The 22,179-nt window shown below is 36.0% G+C and overlaps 1 protein-coding gene across 1 annotated transcript in view; it reads left to right on the forward strand.

Annotated features, from left to right (window-relative positions):
- Positions 1-214: 214 nt before the first annotated feature.
- RHPN2 (rhophilin Rho GTPase binding protein 2) overlaps positions 215-22,179 on the forward strand; it is an 81,017-nt gene continuing 59,052 nt past the window's right edge. Inside the window, exons 1-4 of the mRNA XM_074293234.1 lie at positions 215-353; positions 1,200-1,269; positions 1,648-1,834; positions 2,417-2,514. Coding sequence (XP_074149335.1) covers positions 2,449-2,514 — 66 coding nt within the window. The 5' untranslated portion in view covers positions 215-353; positions 1,200-1,269; positions 1,648-1,834; positions 2,417-2,448. The remainder of the gene's footprint in view (positions 354-1,199; positions 1,270-1,647; positions 1,835-2,416; positions 2,515-22,179) is intronic.

The following is a 22,179-nucleotide window of genomic DNA, read 5'->3' on the forward strand; positions in this document are numbered from 1 at the left end:
TGTTCCAATTTTTTTCTCCCCCCCCCCCCAATTCTCTCTTCTAGACAGCAAGTAATCCGTTAAACCAGTGGAATTCTTCTGCACACATTTCCACAATTAACATGATGCACTTATCTCGGATAAGATGAGAAAACAAGAAGCAAACAAAGGAGAAAATACTGCGCTGTGATCCCCGTCCAATGTCGGCTCTTTGGATGAAGCCAGCGCTCTCCATCCCAAGTCCGCCGGAATCACTTCTTGGTTGGAAAGTCCCGCAGGAATCTCTTTAATGAGCGGTCATTAACGGCAACAACAACGAGCATTCAGGCTTTCAAAGAACAGAAGAAGCCTCCTCAAGTACGCATTTCTTTCCGGTACGTGTTCAATCTAACAGGTCGGTACCCCTTTGTCCCGCTTGTGTCTTCTCTTCGGACCTTTGTTGTCCATTAAAAGTCTCCTAGATGCTTTTCCCTTCTCTCCCACGGCGCACTTCGCTCCCACTCTCTCCCCTGTAAGCAGTCTAAGAAAGGGTCGCTTGCAGCCCCACTTGTAAAACTGGCTCTTTGGGGCCCCTAAAAAACAAAGGGACGCTGGGGCGTGACTGACCCTTGGGCCCTCTCCCCGACGCGGCGGAGGCCCGAGGGAGGGTGCGAAAGTGCGCTAGATACGAGGCGGACGGGGGTCGGAAGGCTCCCGGGAAGAGTGGAGTTGAGCCGCAAGATGATTAGATGACCTTTCCATCACAGCTTGGGCGGTCTCGGAGACTACACTGACTCCCGACCACCCAGAAAGCAGCGCCAAGCGAAGACCCCAGACGCATCCCGGGGCAGACGCACAAGAGGCTTTTTTTTTTTTTTTTTTTTTTTTTGCCGAAGATTACTGCGCACGCGCAGAACCTCGCCCTCAGGTGTATCCTCTGGCCGAGAACAGGGTGTGGAATAGAAGACCTTAGGGCTGGGGGAGGGAGGTTTAAGTGTGGCGGGAGAGGGCGGGGGTCGCGCAGGCGCGAAGCCTCGTTATCGGGTGTGGGAGAAGCCTAGAAGCCCCATGGAAGGAAGAAAAGAGTTGGGCTGGACTAGGGGGAGGGGAAGCAGGGTCTTCATTCCCCTCCCCCTACTCTCCTGGTCAGACCTCCAGAAGTGGGATCCTTGGGGAATTAAGTGGGGCTTAAGTTTCTTGATATTTGAGGATTTTTTTTTCTTCTTAATACCCTCACCTAGGGCTCTAGACTGCCCACTCGAGAAAAGAGACGATTGAGCCGGAGACGTGGAGAACGATCTAATCTCTTAGGCAAGAACTCGATTTGAGGGTGGGCTTGGTGGGGGCTGCCAGATTTATCTTTTTGGGGAGAGGGGAGAAGCCAAACGGGAGTCAGCTGGTGCAATACACGAACTTCTTTGAAAGCCCCCACCCTCTCATATTTTTATTGCCTACTTCGTGAATCCTGATTTTTCGCTCTAGAACTCCTGGGGGGCTGAGGGGACATTGTATGCCCCAAATTAAAGTTAGCCCCTGGAAGTTTTCGAGGCGTAACGCCTCAGTTCTCCAGCCTTACAGCTCTCCAACCCTTCCCCCGCCCACCTCGGCCTCCCATTCCCCCCTCCCCCCAACAAACGGAACTTTAGCTTTGGAAGGGACATTAAACATGGTCCAACGATTCCCTCTTAGCTACTCTCACTTTACAAAGAAGCAACTAAGGCTCAGAAGCTGCTTTGCTTCCCGGAATTCGCGAAACCAGAAGTAGAATGCATGTCTCTGGCTCTCAGCCTAAGTACCTTTCCACCGCACCTGCCCATATAATACACAGTTCCGGTTGATATCCCTCAAGTTTCCAGAGGTCTGAAATAAAGACCGAGTAAGTTTCCTTCCCCCCTCCCCCCAAGCTGCACCAACTTTCCAAAGGTACCGGGTCCAAGACAAAAGTTCCCGCTCCTATTATAGGATTCAGCTCTTTAAGGGTCAATGTGGCTTTAGGAGCGTTCTCAAAAGAGCAGCGCAAAAGCGCTACACGGGACCAGAGCTGGCATTGGTGTAAGGCTCAGTATAATAGAGGGAAGGCGGCCCCCAACAATCGCACACACACGTAACCTCAACTCAGTCTCCAAAAGAGCCCCAGGTTTTCCGCGGTGACCACGGACCTTTCTGGCCCTTAGCAACCCTCCCCCTTGGCCAGTTTGTCTCCTTTCCTGAAGCTGCACCACCCCTGGCTCCAGGGTTTCCAGGGCTCCAGGGGATACAAACACGGGGAGGTGGAGGAGGAGGAGAAGGAGAGGGAAGGACGGAGGGAGGGTGGAGGAGTGAGCTCAACCTCCCTCCCAGCCAGTAGGGGGAGGGGTCAGGGATCGAATCTCCAGCCCAGACTGCCAGCCAGTCCAGCACTCTGCTGGGACGCGGCGCCGCGGGAAGACGGGAGGAACCCCCTACTTCTGGTCTCCAGCATCCTCAGCTCGCCCTAGGCCAGGATCCAATATGACGGACACCTTACCGCCCCCGGCCGGCCGACCCTTGGAGGAGGGGGAATGCTATTTCCGAAAGGTAGGCTGCTCAGGGCTTCGGGAACGAAGGTGTGGGAAAAACGACGAACCTGGCTTGGGGCGGAGGGAGTTGTGACGACTTAGGTGAATCGCACTTCTGCTTCGGCTCCACGGGTGCCCGGTCCCGGGCAGGTGCAGCTTTTACTAGTCCCGGGAAAGCCCCAGCGTCCCTCCTTCCTGGCCCCCAAAGCTGCTCAGCGCCCTCTAATCTCCCGGGTCAGGACGAGGAAATGGACGATGGAGATTTAGTCTGTCTGAAGTGGAGGTCTCTGCTCGGTTTGTTCTGGAGAGCAGGAGTCCCTTGCCTTCCTCTCTGCTTTCCACTCCCTTCCTGGCCTCCTTGGAGACATGTGGATCCCATGAGGTCGTGGGGAACCGAGATTTGCTGCAGGAGGAACTTTTCCCGGAGTTTTAACCCCACCACCTAAGTATTGCTTAACACAGGAGTCGATGTTACATCGCTGAAATGAGATCGTTCTGAAGGCAACTCGAGAGAGCGCTGAGATTTGGAGAGCTGGCGAGATTTTAATTACTAAGGACAGGACAATGGTGGTGGTTTAGGATTTAAAGAGAGGAGAAACCTTTCTAATGGGTCAAGTTACCTGTAGCATTCTAAGCTTGGGAGCTCATTGGTGATTTCCCACACCACCAGTTTCAGCAGGTGTCTCGACTTCAAAAAGTTATATAAATTCAGATGGAAACAGCAGAATACTTTTCTCAGCCCCGGACAAATGAGTTGACAAAGGATAAATTGATATGGAATTTTATTTTAATATGCGGATTAAGATTTCATTTTCCTTACTAAGTTTTTGAGTTATTTTGACCAGATGTTTTCCTTATAAAGAGCAGAGAGAGGAAAGGAATGGATCGTGGCCTCTAATCGTGACAGAGGTTATAAAATAGCTGCTTTTCCCTAAAGTTAATGGCGAAATGCCAAGTTGTAAGTGCATTTTGTACTTTTTTTTTTTTTTTTTTAACTTTTACTTCGATAACTTTAGTAAGGCAGTTTGTTGCAGTATTTCTCACTTTCGGATATGCTGTTGGATTTAGTACAATGGATTTAAGACAAATTTAAGTTAGGGAAAAGCCACTGTGTAATTTTATGGCAAGTCGTTTAACCTTCCGAGGCTTCAATTTTCCTAATTGCAGAAAGAAGATTCTAGTTCATATGATTTCGGCTCTAAAATGGTATCATTCTATGATTTTGTCAAAGTGCAGTATTAGGGTAACTCAGAGCTCAGAAAGACTGTGAATTCAAGTATCAAATCTGATTGGGAAAGGGCAATCAGGTTTCAGTGCCAGTGTTAAGGTAGTAATTTTCCTCTCTACTTCTACAATTTATATGAATACTAATTTCATTTGCCTTTCAGCAATTATACATTAGCAATTATGAACTGGTGTTATTATATAGCAGCAGTAGGCTGTGGAATGAACCAGAAGAACTATGGGTCATGTTTCCTGGAGAAATAGAAAGGTCAATTCTGACTTAAAGTTTTATCAAATACACCCATTAGTAGTTATGTATTGATGGGGTGCATGGTACTTCCAGGCAATTGAGAGATCTGGGAGAAGACTTGCCTATGCAAAGAGAGATAATGATTAGGCAATAGAGATCTGGATGATGCAACATCCAAACAAATAGGCTGGACCATACCTCATTAGGAAAGATACATAGTAATAAAAGTTGGTTTTAGAGAGCCTTTTCTATTTTGATCATTCTTTCAAAATAATCTACTTCTGGGTTTGAATAATGCTAGGTAGAAATGATAAGGTATTTTGATGACTCATTGTACTACAACTCTTCTCAGGTGAATCCAAAAATACCTCTTCTGGAACCTTGTCAGTGATGACTAGGGTGGTTATTATTTTTTTATAGCTTTCTGCAGAGTGTATAATTGGAAATAGGGAAGTGAAACTTTGTTTCTCAATACAATCAGCTCTCAACTATTCAGGGTCTAATTATCCAAACCTCTTCCTACTTTTTTATGATCCCTATCTTTTTTTTTTTGTTTGTTTGTTTTTTTAACTACAATAACATCTCAGATAAAAAGTCAAGAGAAGGCTGACTATGGTTCCAAGTCTTGCCTCTGTATACCTACATGTACACTTGATATGTGTGTATATGTACATGTGTTGTGTAGGTGTATATGTATATACACATATACATATATAAATATAAAATTACACATATATATTCTCACATACATATGCTGTGTGATCCTGGGCAAGTCATTTATCCTCTCACTGTACCACACAGTTCTCTATATCTATATTTAGTTGCTAAACTATATCAGCAAAGATGGTTTCCAAACTAAAAATTCCTTATACAAATGAAATTAGGTTGGACTTAAACAAAAAGGAAAAAAAACAGAAGAGGATAGACAAGAGTTCAGCTTAACTGACTAAATTCAATGACCTAGTTTCAACTTTCATACTCTGATTTCTGTGACACAGCTCTTTTCTAGTTGAGAGACAAGGTAGCATGATCTAATGTCAGAGAACCAGCATGATAGAATGAAAAGAACATTGACTTGGGTCAGAGGAAGTGGGTTCACATTAATCATCTTGGCACCCATATTCTATGTGTGTAAAGGGAGGAGGTTGGAGTAAATGGCCTCTGTAGTCCCTTTCAATTTTAGTTTGATTATACAGTTATCCCTTCCACATCTTGAGGGTTTAGGTGCATGGGTGCCCTTGTAACCTGGAAAATATGAATAAAATTTTTTGATCCATCCTTCATACTAGAGAAAAAGTCTGAATTATTATGGTATAAAAAGATAAAAGTTGCTGCTGTAATACAGTACTACACATATATTTTATAGATTTCTGAGTTTCTAAACTTCAGTGTTGTTTGCTTTTGAGTGTCATCTGCTGCTTTTGCAAAGCTCTCCAGAAATTCTTACTTAATTTCTCATGCAGACTAGAGATGTTGTGAAATTGCAATGGGGAAAGTTGGAATTTGGAATGGATAACTGTACTATGATCCTATGACTTGGGTTCAAATTCAGCTTTGCCATTTAACTTGTATGACCTTAGAGATTGTTTCTGTTCTTAAATTCCTTCCTCTCAAATGAGGAGGTTGGATTTGATCATTCCAAGGTATTTTTTCCCATCTCTAAATTAATGATTTCTCTATCTGACTATTCTTATTTTATATATATATATATATATATATATTTTTTTTTTTTTAATTCATTTTTCCAAATTATCCCCTCCCTCCCTCCACTCCCTCCCCCCGATGGCAGGTAATCCCATACATTTTACATGTGTTACAATATAACCTAGATACAATATATGTGTGTAAATACCTTTTTCTTGTTGCACATTAATTATTAGCTTCTGAAGGTATAAGTAACCTGGGTAGATAGACAGTAGTGCTAACAATTTACATTCGCTTCCCAGTGTTCCTTCTCTGGGTATAGTTATTTCTGTCCATCATTGATCAACTGGAAGTGAGTTGGATCTTCTTTATGTTGAAGATTTCCACTTCCATCTATCTGACTATTCTTAATCAGTCTCCTTTACTGGCTTATCATTCACCTCCTTCCTGCTTAGCATAGATATCTACAAAGTTACACCCTGGACCCTTTTCTCAATATATTTAATTTTTTGGTAAGGTAATCTCACCTACCTCCAAGGATTTTATTCTCACCTACTTGAAGATAAATCTCAAATTTATATATCAATTCCAATCTGTATCTGGAAGAGTAGTCCAAATCACCAACTGGCTCCTGAATGTCTCCACTTGCATGTACCTTTGGGAATTTAGCATTCCCAAATCTTCCCCTCTAACTCTCCTCTTCCTCTAAACTTTCCTGTTGCTGTTTAGGATGCCATTAACCAACTCCCCCCTAACTCATTTTCACAACTTTGGTCATCCTTGTCTGTCTCCCTTTCTTTCACCGTCTCCTTCTCTCTCTCCTCACCTCCTTTTTTAAATCCCTTCCTGTTTCCCTTGCTCTCTCAAGCCTCATCTAATCAGTTGACTGATTCTATTATGGTAGTTGGGTGGCTCTGTGGATAGAGTGCCAGGCCTGGAGTCAAGAATCTTCATCTTTGTGAGTTCAAATCTACTTTTAGGTATTTCCTGTATGATCTTGGGCAAATCATTCAATCCTATTTGCCTCAGTTTCCTCATTTGTAAAATGACCTGGAGAAGGAAATGGCAAATCACTATAGTGCTTTTTGCCAAGAAAATCCCAAATAGGGGTCATAAAGAGTTGGACACAATTGAAAAATGACTCAACATCAATAAATTTCAGTCAATTCCACTTCCATAACATTTCTTTTTGTTTTTTTATTTTTATTAAAGGCTTTTATTTGCAAAACATATGTATGGGTGATTTTTTAACATTGACCCTTACAGAAGCCTTCTGTTCCAAATTACCCCCTCCTTCCCTCCACCCTCTCTCCTAGATGGCAGGTAGTCCAATACATGTTAAAATATATGTTAAATCCAGTATATGTATACATATTTAGACAGCATAACATTTCTTAGCATCAATTTTCTCTGTACTCACAGCACCATTACCCTGATTCAGACCCTTACCATCTCTATTTGATTTCAATAGCTTCTAAATTCATTAATCTTTCTGCTTTTGATTTCTCCTTTCTCCAATTAGTCTTCTACCCAGTTGCCAAAGTAATTTTCTCAAGCTCTAAGGAACCCCTTTTCCTCTGTGCCAGTGGTTACTCTGAATGTGGAAAATTACAGTACTGTCAATTTTGATTGATATGTTGAAGTTCTTTGTTTTCTCTGGAAAAAAAAAATTAATTACAAGGGATGGCTTCCTGGGCAGGAAAGAGAGGAGGTATATATTCAGAAGTGAAAGATAGATTTAGGAACTGAAATTTTTATTTCAGTGGTATAGGGAACTCCTGGCTGAGGCAATTGCCTTTATCAGGTTGGTATGATTTTTTTTCTCTAAAATTGAGAGATTTGTCCAGAGTCCTGAGAACCTAAATGATTTGTTCATAGGATCAGACATCCAGAATGTGCCAAAAGTGGGACTAGAATTCCAGGTCTTTCAGGATTTCAAAACTGGCCTTCTAATCACTATAACCACATAGTCTCTACATACAAAGTAGATCTTAAAATAAGCTAAGACTTGCAACCCATTTTGACTTTAAAGTTTGTATGATCTTGGGTAAATCCCTTAGTTTTCTCATCTGAAAAAAAATTGTTGAGGATTCATTGAAATTCTAACTTCTATAAAAGAATCTGAGCTGCATGGCATAGTAGAAAAAAACATTGGACTGGGAATCAAGAGGTCCATGTGATACCCTATACATTTAAGATATGAAAGAAATTAAGACTATGATCTTTAAGGCAACTTGCAAGTTTGATATTCTGTTTTTAATTTTTTTTATTAAAGCTTTTTATTTACAAAACATGCATGGATAATTTTTCAACATTGATCCTTGCAAAACCTTATGTTCCAAAATTTCCCCTCATTCCCTCCCTCCCCTAAATGGCAAGTAATCCAATACATGTTTAAATATGTTAAAATATATATTAAATCCAATATATGATACATATTTATACAGTTATCTTGCTGCACACACACAAAAAAATTCGATCAAGAAGGAAAAAAAATGAGAAAGAAAACAAAATGCAATCAAACAACAACAGAAAGACTGAAAATGTTATGTTGTGATCCACATTCAATTCCCAAAGTCCTCTCTCTGGGTGTAGATGGCTCTCTTTCATCACAAGATTATTGGAACTGATCTGAATCATCTTATTGTTGGAAAAAGCCACATCCAAGGCTGTATATTCTGTGCCTGTGAATAATAGATCATAAGACATAGATTTAGAGGTAGGGAGAACCTCTGAGAACATTGTATGATTATCTTTTTAAAAAAGTTTTATAAATAGATCATTGGGGGCAGTTAGATGGCACAGTGGGTAGAGAGAGTGCTTTGTTGAAATCAGAATGACCTGAGTTCAAATTCAGCCTCAGACACTTAACACTTAATTGCTATGTGACTCTGGGCAAGTCACTTAATCCCAGTTATGCCCAAGAAAAAAAAGAGAGACTATGTCACAGTTCAATTCAGCAAGTATTGTGCTATATGAAGCATCATAGAAAACACAAAAGAAGTATGCTCCAGGTTATGGGGTGGTGATAGGGGCCCAATCTTACGGGTTCCCACAGTTTTCTTAATTGGGATTCAGTAGAGCTCAATACTCAATTTGTCTTATTCCCCTTAAATGTCATAGAGCTGTTTAATTTCAATTTTCAAATGTGAGTTTAAGTTTTTAGGGGGGAAAATGTTTATAAATAATATGTGATCTATGAAGATATATTATAGGATCATTGGATTCAGAGGTGGAGGGAACCTTAGAGATCATCCAAACTGATATTTTAATTTTACAGATGGAAAATTTAAGGTTCTGGGAAGGGAAGTGATTTATTCAAAGTACAGGTATTACTATACATCCCTAGCAGGGATGCAGAGACTGTACCTTCACACATCACATTCAACAAGTGAAAATATCATATATTTTCTCTCTGTGAGCCTATTTAGACACTTTAAGCCATCACTTTGTATTAAGAGTATGTTAAACTATTTCAAAATCCTATTCTTTTTGTGTAGCAAAATAACTGTTTGGACATGTATACATATATCGTATTTAACATATACTTTAACATATTTAACATGTATTGGCCAACCTGCCATCTGGGGGGGGGTGGAGGGAAGGAATGGAAAATTTGGAACAAAAGGTTTTGGAATTGTCAGTGCTGAAAAATTACCCATGCATATGTCTTGTAAATAAAAAGCTATAATAAGAAAAAAGAAAAAAAAGTATGTTAAAAGTTTTTTTAAAATAATAAAGAATTATTCTGGATGGAGCAGATCTAGATGAGGGTTTGCAGTACAGAAATAAGAAGAGAAGGGCAAAGGGAATATAAAAGACACTTTTGAGAAATAAAGTTGAGTGTAATTTCCATTGATCTAAGATAGATAATGGGAAAACCTGTCACAGATAGAAAGCCGTAAAAGATACCAAGACCAGAACTTTAAAAATGAAGTTCTTTTACCTATGGAGAGGGTATTTATATGAAATAGAAAGATGAATCACTACTTTAAAATATTAGTGTAGTAGAGGGAGTTCCCCTCTATCTCATTTGATATAGAAGGTGAGGAATGTATTCACAAGGTGTTGATGAAATATTAAACTAACCAGGGATATTCTAAACCCTGATTTCTTTATGAGGTTCAAACACCTTTGTGATTCAGTCTAAAAAGGAACCACCCAACTAATTGACCAAACAAATTAGCCATGCCCCTGAGGCTTTTAAATAGCTAAGCTCTGGACAAATTTCAGGGATCTGTTAAAGCTAGTAGTGATTCCTACACGTACATCAGGGAGCAGAATAGAGAACAGGAATTTTATCTCCTCTGCCTTCCCCTACAAACCATATGATTTTGTGTGGTTGTTCCTTGACTAGTTTAGGAATACCGTACGTATCAGAATAGAGACAGTCCATTTAGACAGTTATATAAGGAGAACATCACTTGAAAGAAAGAGATCTTTGGAACCAGAGAGAGAGCCAATTATGATATTGAGAGAAGTCTTAAGAACCTAGTTGAACAGCCTTCTTAGCAAAGATGCTGCATTCAGGGGACGAACTTGAAAAAAATTGAAAAATAGGGAAAAGACTTCTAAACCCTGTGAGTTGCCCTTTCCATACATATATTCTGTATGGGTGCTTCACTACTATTCTGCATTATTTTTATGCTCATTCTTCTCATGGATGATGTGTGTATTTGTGAAAGAGTATACCCCGATTTATGGGAATACTTTTGTAGCAGCTACTATGAAATGCCTTTGCTAAGGGCTCTCATGATCTATCATTAGTAATTTAAGCTTTTGGCGTTATCCCTGAGACCTGAGGATAATTGCCTTTCTGAGGATAGGAGTAACTCAGAGGAGCTAATGCATCTCATAAATTATTTTAAAATGAAACGTGTGTCTCTTAATTGTGAAAAAAATGTTTTAAAGTTGCATCAAGCAAAAAAAAAAAAAGTGAAATTTTCTGTCGTTTTCTTTTTTAAATAGAAACAAAGTAAGTCTTCCTGATCAGAAATGTATATCTTATTTTAATTCTAGTTGATTTGAGTCAAACTCTCTCTAAATGGGAAACAGATTTAAAGTCAGCCAAAATAGCTAACACGAAAAGACATTCCTCATAATTCAGTTGAATTCAAGACATTTATTATTACAAGCAAAGTTGTCTACAGTTGCACAAGTTTTTGCATAAGGGTTGATAGTACTGAAAAAGAAAGAAAAACAAAACCTTTGTAACAAATTTCTGGGGTCAAGTAAAGCAAATTCCTACATTGCTTATGTCCAAAAATATGTGTCAACTTGTACTGAGTCCATTATCTCTCTTTGAGAAAGTAGATAGTATCATGGGACCTCTGGAATAATGATTGGTCTTTGATCCTAGTTTCCTATCCCTTCTTTATAAAGAGGATGTTATGATAGGAATGTGCTGCTCACTAGTGCTCTAGATTTGATATATTCTACTTCGACTTCCTTTATTCACTTCTCTTTCTTTCACCAAAAGCCTAACCACAAATTCTTAAAACTTTCTTTCCTCTTAAACTTTCCCAATCTTTTTCTATGTTTAGGATTTGTTTTGTTCAGAACTAATCTCTCCTTTAAACTATCCTCCCTCTTGTTACTTCCTTTCCTTTTCTTTCTCAATCCTTTTTCTATGAGTAGAATTTGTTTTACTTAGAGAACTAATTTCTCTATTAATCTACCTTCCCTCTTATTTCTTCTTCTCCTTTTGCTTTCTTTCTTTCTTTTTTTTTTTTTTTTCCCCCTGAGGCTGGGGTTAAGTGACTTGCCCAGGGTTACACAGCTAGGAAGTGTTAAGTGTCTGAGATCAGATTTGAACTCGGGTCCTCCTGAATTCAGGGCTGGTGCTCTATCCACTGCGCCACTTAAGCTGCCCCTCCTTTTGCTTTTTTTCTTCTGTTTTGCTGCTGAGTGAAATGTATTTCTGTACCCACTGCATGTATATTCTTCCTTCTCTTAATCAGTTATGATAATGAGCTTTAGGGATTCCTTTTCCTATCTCTTCCTGCTTTTTTGTAAAGTCTTCTAGCTATATATGCAAATTATGAGATAATTTCTCCTACTTTTCCTCTCACTTTTTCTCTCCTAGTGTTTTCTTTTTCTTTTTCCTTTCTTTTAAATAATTAATTAAAAAAACAAAAAAACAAAGCTACTCCCAAGCTTTATTTCTTATTAGAAAGTCCCCAAAGCTCACAATCTAGGTCTCATCCTTGACTCTTCACTATCGCTTTCATCCCATGTCCAATCTAAGTCCAAGGCCTATTGATTTCACCTTTGCAACCTTTCTTGAATACATTCCCTTTTTTCCTCTGATGCTGCCATTATCACTGATCCTCCAATAGACTGTTGCTTAGTCTCCCTATTCCAATCTATCTTCTGTTCAACCACTACAGTGATTTTCCTCAAGTGTAGGTCTGATCATGTCACCCACAATTTCAGGAAACTCCAATAGCTCTCTATCATTTTCAGCATCAAATACAAAATCCCCTATTTGGCCTTCAAAGGCCTAGTCCCCTTCCTACCTATGTAGCCTTTAACCCTGTGACACTGGCCTGAGAGTTCCACAAACCAGACTCCTGACTCTGGGCATTTCCTCTGGCTGTCCTCAATGTCTGTAATGTTCCTTCTTCATCTCTAGGTCCTGGTTTGTCAGGATAAAATCCTGCCTCCTATATGAACTCTTTCCCAATCCTTCTTAATTTTAGTATTTTCCTATGTTATTATATATATATATATATATATATATATATATATATATATATATATATATATATATATATATATATATATATATATATATATATATATATATATATATATATATTTAATTATACATATCACACACACACACACACACAGAGGCATACCACAGAAATATTATAAGTTTAGTTCCAAACCACCTAAACAAATATTGGAATAAAGCCAGTCACACAAATTTTTTTGTTTCCCAGTATATATTATACTATATTGTGGTCTGTTAAGTGTGCAACAGTATCAAATCTAATATGCATGTATATAAAAATAGATATCTTAATTTTAAAAATACTTTATTGCTAAAATGTGCAGATCACCATGTGATTTCCCCCTCCTGACTCCCCCAATTAATAAATTCCAATGCTCCTTCTTACTTCCATGATCAAATATAAAATCTTATATTTGATTTTTAAAGCTTTTTTCAACATAGTCCCTTCTTACCTTTCTAGTCTTCTTATACTTTGGTCTCCTTCATATGCTTTATGATCTAGTGATTTTGATCTCCATGTTCTTCCTTGCACAAAAGACTACATCTCTGGACATGCTTCTTGCCTGGAATGTTTGCTCTCCTCACCCTTGCCTCCTGACTTTCTTGGCATCCTGTAGACTCAGCCCAAATTTCACCTTCTACAAGAGGCCTTCCCAGGTTTTTTTTTCTCCTCCCCACTTTCCTTTAACATTACCTTCTATTCTGCTTACATTGCATATAATATATATATATATATATCCATAGTTCTTTGCTTTTCTGGCTGTCCTCAGGATTTAATGTAGTATTTGATACATGTAAAGTGCTTAATAAATGCCTACAGATTTTACTCTTTATTTGTTAACTATTTTCTATCTAATTATTCAAAATTCTCCATTGCATAATCTGTGATTTTCTCTATTCCTTATTTTTCCCCCATCCCATGAACTCTTCCCCTATCTGTAATGTTCCTTCTTCATCTCTATGTCCTTACCTAGAATATGATAGGTAATTTCTTTATTCCTCTAAATTTATAATATGACTTTTTGTATCTGTTTCTTATATACATACATACATACATATATATATATATATATATACAGCTTATCTTTATATACAGTATAAGAAATTTATCTATATCTAATTTCTGGCAGACAGTGTTCCAATTTTATCAGCAATATTTTTTTAAATTCAAATAGCAAGTCATTAATCTAGTAGTTGGGGGCTTCAAATTTATTAAACACTATGTCACTATGTTTATTTGTTTCCTTATGTTGTATACATAATATGTTCTAATGATTATTTTTTAAAATACAGTTTTACGATTATAACTTTATAGTATTGTTTGCAATCTGGTAATAGTAGGCCTTTTCCCTTCCCACTTTCTCTCCTCTACCCCTCTTTATTTAGGTTCTTAACCTTTTGTTTTTTCAGACAAACTTCTATTTTTTTCTAGCTTTATAAAATAATAATTTTGGCAATTTAAAATAACATTGTAGTGTAGCTAGGATAAAGTGTCAGGCCTTGAGTCAGGAAAACCTGAGTTAAAATCTGGCTTTAAATATTACTGTATGGTCCTGGATAAGTCACTTATCTCTGCCTCAGCTTCCTCATCTATAAAAAAGAAAAAATGAGCTGGAGAAGCAAATGGCAAACCTAATCTTAGCTAAGAAAACCCCCAAATGACATCAGGAAGAATTGGACAGGACTGACAAAATAATAACAAATTAGTGTCATTTTAATGATATTGATTTGGCATATCCTAGAGCATTCAATCTTTCTATAATGTAGTTTTGTCTGTTTATTTTGTCATTTGTCTAGATGTATTTATATAATTCCTCTGCATCTTGCTAGGCAGACTCCAAAATATTTTTTACATTCTATAATTATTTTTGATAAGACTTGTTTTTTCATCCTTTCCTGCTATTTTATTGGTAAAAGGCAGAAAAACTGATGAATTATGTTTATTTTTTATTTTGTAACTGTTGGAATTATTGTTTCAATTTTTACTTAACTCTCAAGAAATCTCTAAACTAATTATTTGCACAATAAAATGACAATTTTATTTTCTCCTTACTTATGATTGTTCCCTCTGTTTCTTTTTCTTATTTTATTGTTAGAGCTGGCATTTCTAGAACTATATCAAACATTAGTGGTGGCAATGGACATCCTTATTTTATCCCTGATGTAACTGAAAAGCCTTTAGTTCTTATGTACTATATAGAATTCTGACTTGTGTGATTTTAGATAGATATTATTTGCCAAAATAAGCAAAGACTCATTTATTCCCATGTTTCTTTTAAAAATAGTAATGAATGTTGCATCTTATCAAAAACATTTTTTGCATCTATCATAAAATGTTTGTTATTATAAAATGATCTATTTTGTTTATGGTTTTCTTAATATTAAACCAACCTTTCAATCCTGGTATAAAGTCTGCTTGGTCACAGTGTTGTTACTGGTTTTTTATATGTTATAATATCCTCTCTGTTGATAATTTACTTAAACTTTTTGAATCAGTATTCATTAGGGATGGTGTTACTTTCTCTGTTTTGATTTTTTTGGTTTAGTAACTAAGATCATCATGATTTTTAAAAAAATATTTTATTTTTTCCCCAATTACATATAAAGACAGTTTTTAACCTTCATTAAAAAATTTTGGGGGTTCCAAATGTTTTCTTCCCATTTCTCATCTCACCTCTTTCTAAGACAGCAAGCAATTTAATATAGGTTATACATGTGTAGTCATACTGTTTTTTCAAAGAACACGTACCATAGAACCATATCAAAGAACAATAAACAACCCTTCATATAAACATGAATATATTATTAAAGTAATTAGTATAGGCAGCCAGCCATTTAGTATACAACATGCAAAGGGATAATTTTTTTTTTTAATTACATTTTGTGTGCCACACCTTTTGGCTTTCCATAATATTTAGTCATTGACTTTGTGATAAGGCAAATTTTGTATTACAGTGAAAACTCAAGACCTTTGGTGAATTATCACATGGAATACAATTTGCAAATCTTGCAGGGGGGGGGGGAGGAATATAAACACTTTGATGAAACTCTGCCTGGATAGTACTTCTGTAGGTTTTTTCTTTGATACTTTACTTCTTTATTTTCTTAGGTGGGATTAAGGTGACTTTCTTTTCTGATCCATATTTACAAAAGGACTTATTTTTATTAAGAATAGCAATTCCAATTTATGTGGTACTTTTCAATTTTCAAAGAATTTATCTCCCTTCCATTACAGACAACCATGTGGAAATGTTTGTTTGTTTTTGCCAGATTCATTGTTGAAAAAGTTTCTTTTCTGATTCTTGATATGGTTACCTATTTCTGATAGTTGTGAAAGTATTAATGCTATGTAATAGCAAGAAAGATATTGTGGTCTGGGATAGGAATTTTGAATATGACTTTAGAGCAAGTTTCATTTGTACCTATGACTTTGAACTTGCCACTGATCTTATAGTTAATAGTACTTTAAAGTGTCATAGCCTTAAAATAAGGATGCTATTGCTTGATAGTATTTCTCTTTCTATTGTTCTGACTTAGTTCCAAAAGTAGATACGTGAAGTAGATATTTATATATCAAAACTTATTTACCCTAGTTTCAAGGTATGGGTTGTAAAATTGTCATAAGAATTAATAAAAGACATAGCCTTCTGTAATTTTAATTTTTTGGTTTATTTAAATGTATTATCTTTTTTGTTCCATAATTTACAATACATGCACAATCTCCTTAGAACTTAGAACAGTTGAACAAAATTAAATGACACAAATATCATGTGTTAAAGCACATGCTTAGTATGGTTAGCATGGTACCTGGCACATAGTGGGTATTTAATAAATGTTTATTGACTAAAGAGAATGGAAAATGTTTCATTATGTGATACATCAAGATCTAAGACATCATAACATTTAGTCTGAGATCTGGTGTCTTTTTTAGTGTTTTCATTTCTATTTTAATCATTCCATTACTGTTCTCCCAGAAGAATATAAAATGCTTTTAGGTTAACATGTTTGTGAAGCGTTTTTTTATGGCTTTGATTTTTATATCACTTTCATTTCCATATACATCCCTCTTCCAACTTTATCCAAAGAGTCATCTCTTGTTTTTTTTAAAGGAAGAGAAAAAATTCTAGTCTCAAATCTAACATACATATCAACTGAGTCTAATAAGTATTTAATATTTTACAATCATAGTGCCCATATCCTCAATGCATTTTCTTAACATTTATCTGAAGTTTGCTTGGTCATTATAATGTCATAGTATTCATTTTTGTTCTTTTTCTTTCCATTTATATGGTTGGGTAATTGTGTATATTGTTTCCTATTTCTATTTATCTCACTCTACATCAGTTCATATATTTCTCTATGCTTTGCTATGTTTTTCACACTTATAATTTCTTATAATGCAGTATTTCATATTATCCATGTACTACAATATGTTTGGCTAACCCCCAAATAAGGGACTTTATTTCCAGTTCTTTGATGTAATTATGTAATTAAGATTTTTTTGGCATATATATGGCACTATTTAGTCTTGGATATCCTTCTAATATAGGCCCAAAAGTGAAATTTCCAGGACAAATCTTCAGGTTAATGGATGTTTTTGAACATTCTTAGCCCAATTTAAAATTGCTTTCTAGAATGCTTGGACCATTTACAGCTTCACCCATAATATCTTAGTTATCTTATCTTTTCAGAACACCTCCAATATTGACTATTATTATCTTTGCCAATTTTTTAGATGTGAGATAAAACCCCAGAGATGTTTTTCTCTTATCAGTAATTTGAAGGAATCAGTAAGAATATTTTAAAAAATAAAATAGTTAATCCAAAATAAGTCATAAAAATATCAGATGAAGAGAGGAAAAAGGAATAAGCATTTATGTAGCACCTGCTAAGATCCAGGTGATAAACACAATTTAACATTTTTTAAATATAAAAATGTAATCTCATTCGAACCTTACAACCATAGGAAGTACATGCTGCTATTATCATACCCTTTTACAGTTGAAGAAGTTGAGGCAGACCAGTTAAGTGACTTAACAGTAAGCCTTTGACGGCAAATTTGAACTCATTTTTCTGATTCCATGCCCAGCATTCTAATCACTGCATCACCTAGTTGCCTGGGTGAAATAGGTTCAAGATAATGCTGAATATGCTTAAGAAAAAGAAAGAACATTACGAACTTCACAGGTTCAAAGATGACTTCCTGTCTAGTGTAAATGTACAGTTTATCCAAGCAGATCTCCATTAGCAGAATTAGATAGTTATTGCCTGGTCTCCTGGGAACAATGACCACTATGTTATCTGTGATCCGTTTATCTCCTGTTAACATTTATGCGTTTGTGCTTCTCCAAGGTTCATTTTGACTCTAGGTTTATACTTTCTTTTCCCTCACTTGGAAGTTTTAATTTAATTTCATTCCTTTTAATTTAACTTCTTTCTTCTTTGAGTATAACTATCTGATAATGAAGCTTTGTATCCAGATCAAACACCTGCTTTTGGCTTAAAAGAATTTTGGCTTCTGGCACTTTTATTTCCTTACACAATAGCTTCTCTCTCTCTGTCTCTCTTTCTCAGCATTTTGTTATTCTTTCTTTCTTTGTTATTACATGAAAGGCTCTAGTTTTTCATGGTTTTTTTTTTTAATAGTATACCAAACATCACCATTAAATATACAATCACTTGGAACAGTGTTTTACTTTTTTATATGGCATTAAATATTTGATCCTTAGACTTATCACATTGAATATCTTGGAGGAAATAACTATTTGAAAGAATGTTATTATAGAGGAGGTAACTGCTCAATAATGGATTAGACTAGATTACCTTTGAGGTTCCATTAAACTCAGAAATTCTATGATGAAGTACAACCAGAAGTACAAGATAGAGAATTATTAACCTTTATCCTTTGATTTTTCATTTTCTCAAGAGGGTTTTTGTTTGTTTGTTTGTCTTTCAAATCAGTTTGTTGTGTCTAATTCTTTGTGATCTCATTTGGAGTTTTCTTGGCAAAAATCCTGGAGTGACTTCTTTCTCCATTTCCTTCTTCATCTCATTTACAGATGAGAAAACTGAGTCAGATGGGGTTAAATGACTTGCCTACAGCTAGTAAGTATCTGAGGTCATATTTGAACTTAGGTCCTCCTGACTCCAGGCCTGGCATTCTATGTACTATACCATCTTTGCAATCCTTAATTAATTAATTAATTAATTAATATGAATTCAGCTTTGTTTCCATTGTTTCTTACTTCCTAACAAGTAGGCGTTCCTTCTTTCAGTCCAGCAACAGCACCAAAGCTTAGCACTTGTGATTAGGCTTTGTTTATGTTAAATTTACTGCCATGTTCATATTGTGGAGAGGATTCTCTTTTTTAACCTTGAGTTCAATTTAGCTTTTCCTTTGCATTATTTGCTTCTCTTAGGATTCAGTTGAATAGTAAGGGGTTTTATGCTTCATTATTTGGTTTGTTTTAAAATTAATAAATTTTATTAATTTCATTTTATTAATTAATGCTTTTAGATCATAATCATTTCCATTTATGCCCTCAACCCTCTAGCTAGCTAATGAGGTCTCCTTCTGAAAAACAAAACAAATAGTTTAGCAAAATCAACCAACACAGAAACCTATTTTAATATCAAGAGTATTAAAAAGTATAAAATCTGTCTCTTGTACCAAGAAATAATTATATTTTCTGCTTTACAATGAGGTGTTGGATATTTGATTTCAGTTTTGTATTGCATATATTTGTATCTCTGGCCATTTGTCTTCAGTTTAACCAAAACATGTCTTGCCTTTTTATTTAGGCATTGGCATTTCTTCTAACATCTGAACCTTGCAAACATATACTTTGAGTCCTATATGTGTGGAACTGGGGTGGGGATGGAGAGAGTCAGGGTTCGGGTTCCCTATTAAGGATCAAGTTTGTTGTTTTTCCCAATATTAGCCTGGGAATTTGGCTGAATGTCACCACCCAATTGCCTCTAAATTTTTTTGCCTTCAAATTCCACCTGTATGAATCAAGAGCAAAGAAAGTGGGCCCCATGGGAAGGGCCTAAAAGATATATTTCCTTGAATTTCAGCTTAGTTCAACCCTGGCTATCAGGCTCTGAGAGAGGTGCAGCAGGCAAGGAGAGGGACTTTGCCCTATGAATCAGAGGAAAATTGCCTGAAAGTTAATATGATGAGCTGTTGTAAGTGGTGGTGTGTTTCCTAGGGGTTACTTGGACAAACTCCAAAGTACCACATGATTATGCCTCACATTTGTTTTGGCTTGAACCCTATTTCCTTCTTTAGATTTACTTCTCAAAGTTGGCAGGTGATAACATTGGGAGGCAGTATGTAGTTCACCTAACTGTAGGAAGGATAACATAGATGTATTGCTCCTCTTGAATCTCTGGCAAAGCCAATTACTAGTTATATAACCTGAATAATAGCTACCTTTTACAGTAGGTGGTCATAATACAGAATTGTTTCAGTTAGAACACTTTAGGGCACCTGATGAGACAAGATTCCTTTTTTTTTCTGCAAACCAGAATTAGGTTTGATTGAGATCTGTGTTAAACTGAACATATTAAAAGTTTTTTAAATGTGAATTTAGACTGGTTTTTATTTGTAAAAAGGAAAAAAGATAAGATAAAATGATTTATGTGTGAAATCCTATTACCACAAACTCTGAGAGTACCTAAGTTTTAGTGGAGTGCTCTCCCCCTTTTTTGATGATCAAATAAAAGGGGGGCCATTGGTTGGGCTCTGATGAGGAATGGGATATCTTTTTTGGGAGGAAATGATTTTGTAGCAGTGATGTGGTATAATGATTAGAGCTGTCCACTGAACCAAAAAGACATAGATTCTAATTCTGCATCTTGAGATATACTGGATATATGTTCTGGTCTGTCTCTTTAAGTGTATCTAAAACTTACAGATGAATAAAAGAGAAGGATGTTCAAGATGATCTCTTAAAGTTTATTCTAACAAGCATTCTAAAATTCGAGGAATGCAGGGATTTGGATAGACTGATAGGGGCAACTGAGCTTTTCCCTAGCAATGAGCCTGCTGAGATCTTCATATATGAAAGAGCAGTACTTTATGTTTTTTAGTTATAAATCTAAGTTTCAAAAATATGAACAAATTGATAAGTGAAGGACTAAAACTTCAAGTCAATGATATAATTCCAATTACTATCAAATAGTAGTAGGAACCCTAGTAATGGGAAGACTGAGCCAGAGAATATGTTGGATTTTGTAGCTCATGTATATTGCTAAGAGTCCTTTTTAACATTTTTTTAACCAAGATATGTTTCCACTAACAGTATAACATTATGCATATTTCCCCACAACTTCATCAACATTATATATTATCAGTTTAATGGGTATGAGTATACTATAAAGTGGTTTTTAATTTACATTCCTTTAAGTATGAATATGTTGAACAGTTTTTCAAATGATAATAATTTGTTTTTTTCTTTCAAAAATTGTGTATATCCTTTAACTTTCTCCATTGATAATAGGAATTAGTTTTAAATTTTGTATCAATTCCTTACAGATTTTGGATGTTAGATATTCACCAACTACATTCTTATAAATATATTTTTCCAATTTCTTGACCTCTTTTATTTTTAAATTTTAGATTTGGGGATTTTTTGTTTTAGTTTCTCTTCAAGAGTTCTTTATCTTGATGATCAGGATGCTCTCAGAAAAATCTGGAAATTCTTCCATGAGGTCATCAAAGTGAAATGTATTGTGTACAAAGTAATAGCAATGGTTCAGGATGATTATCTGTGAATGACTTTGCTGTTCTCAACAATACAGTGATCCAAGACTAGTCTGAAGTTCTTGTGATGAAAAATACTATTCATACCCAGAGAAAGAATTGTTTCTGAATATAGATTGAAACATACTTTTAAAAAAATAAACTTTTTTTTTTTCTTGAAGGTTTTTTTTTTGGGGGGGGGAGGGAAGAATCCTTCTCAAAATGGCTTTTATATAAATGTTTTGCATAACTTCACATACATGTGCATTCTTAATAAAGGGAAGATGAGAAAAAAGAGAATCTGGAAGTTTTAAAAAATAAATGTTAAAAATTGTTTTACATTTAACAGAGAAAAATAAAATATTAAATAAGTGTGTGTGTGTGTGTGTGTGTGTGTGTGTGTGTGTGTGTGTGTGTGTGTGTGTGAGAGGGAGAGAGAGAGAGAGACAGAGACAGAGACAGAGAGAGAGAGAGAGAGAGAGAGAGAGAGAGAGAGAGAGAGAGAGAGAGAATTATTTTTACTGAATGAAATCCACTTGACCTCACAGAGGTTCTTCCAAGGATCAAATAAGATCATGTACATAAAAGCATTTTATAACTATCAGCTGGTGTTATGGTTTTGTTCTTAATAATTTATTTTATTTTGCATAATAATAATTTTTCTTTTCTTCACAATTGGGATACTCTTTTTTTGCTCAGTTTTGAAATGATTTTTCAAAATATTTCAAACATTGATGTGATTTGAGGTATGAAACATTCAATTTTTGGTCAAAATATTGATTTGTCTTTAACTTTTTGATGAATTTATGAATTATGTGGGTACTTCTGCTAATAGTGCAGATCACAACAGAGCTGTACTCTTTGGATTTGCCTCAAAATTGATCATATATTGTGGCCTATTTATATCCACATGGGGTGCCTCATTGTGATTTGGGTTTTTTTCGACTTTAATTTTTTGGTGAATGGTATTCCATCACTCAGAACCCTATCACTTTTATTGTTGTTAAAAAAAATGGCCATTAGAGAGCCATCTGGACTGTGGGGACTGAATGTGAATCACAGCATAGTATTTTAACCTTTT

This window comes from Sminthopsis crassicaudata, chromosome 2 (assembly GCF_048593235.1).
Source record: "Sminthopsis crassicaudata isolate SCR6 chromosome 2, ASM4859323v1, whole genome shotgun sequence".
NCBI lineage: Eukaryota > Metazoa > Chordata > Mammalia > Dasyuromorphia > Dasyuridae > Sminthopsis > Sminthopsis crassicaudata.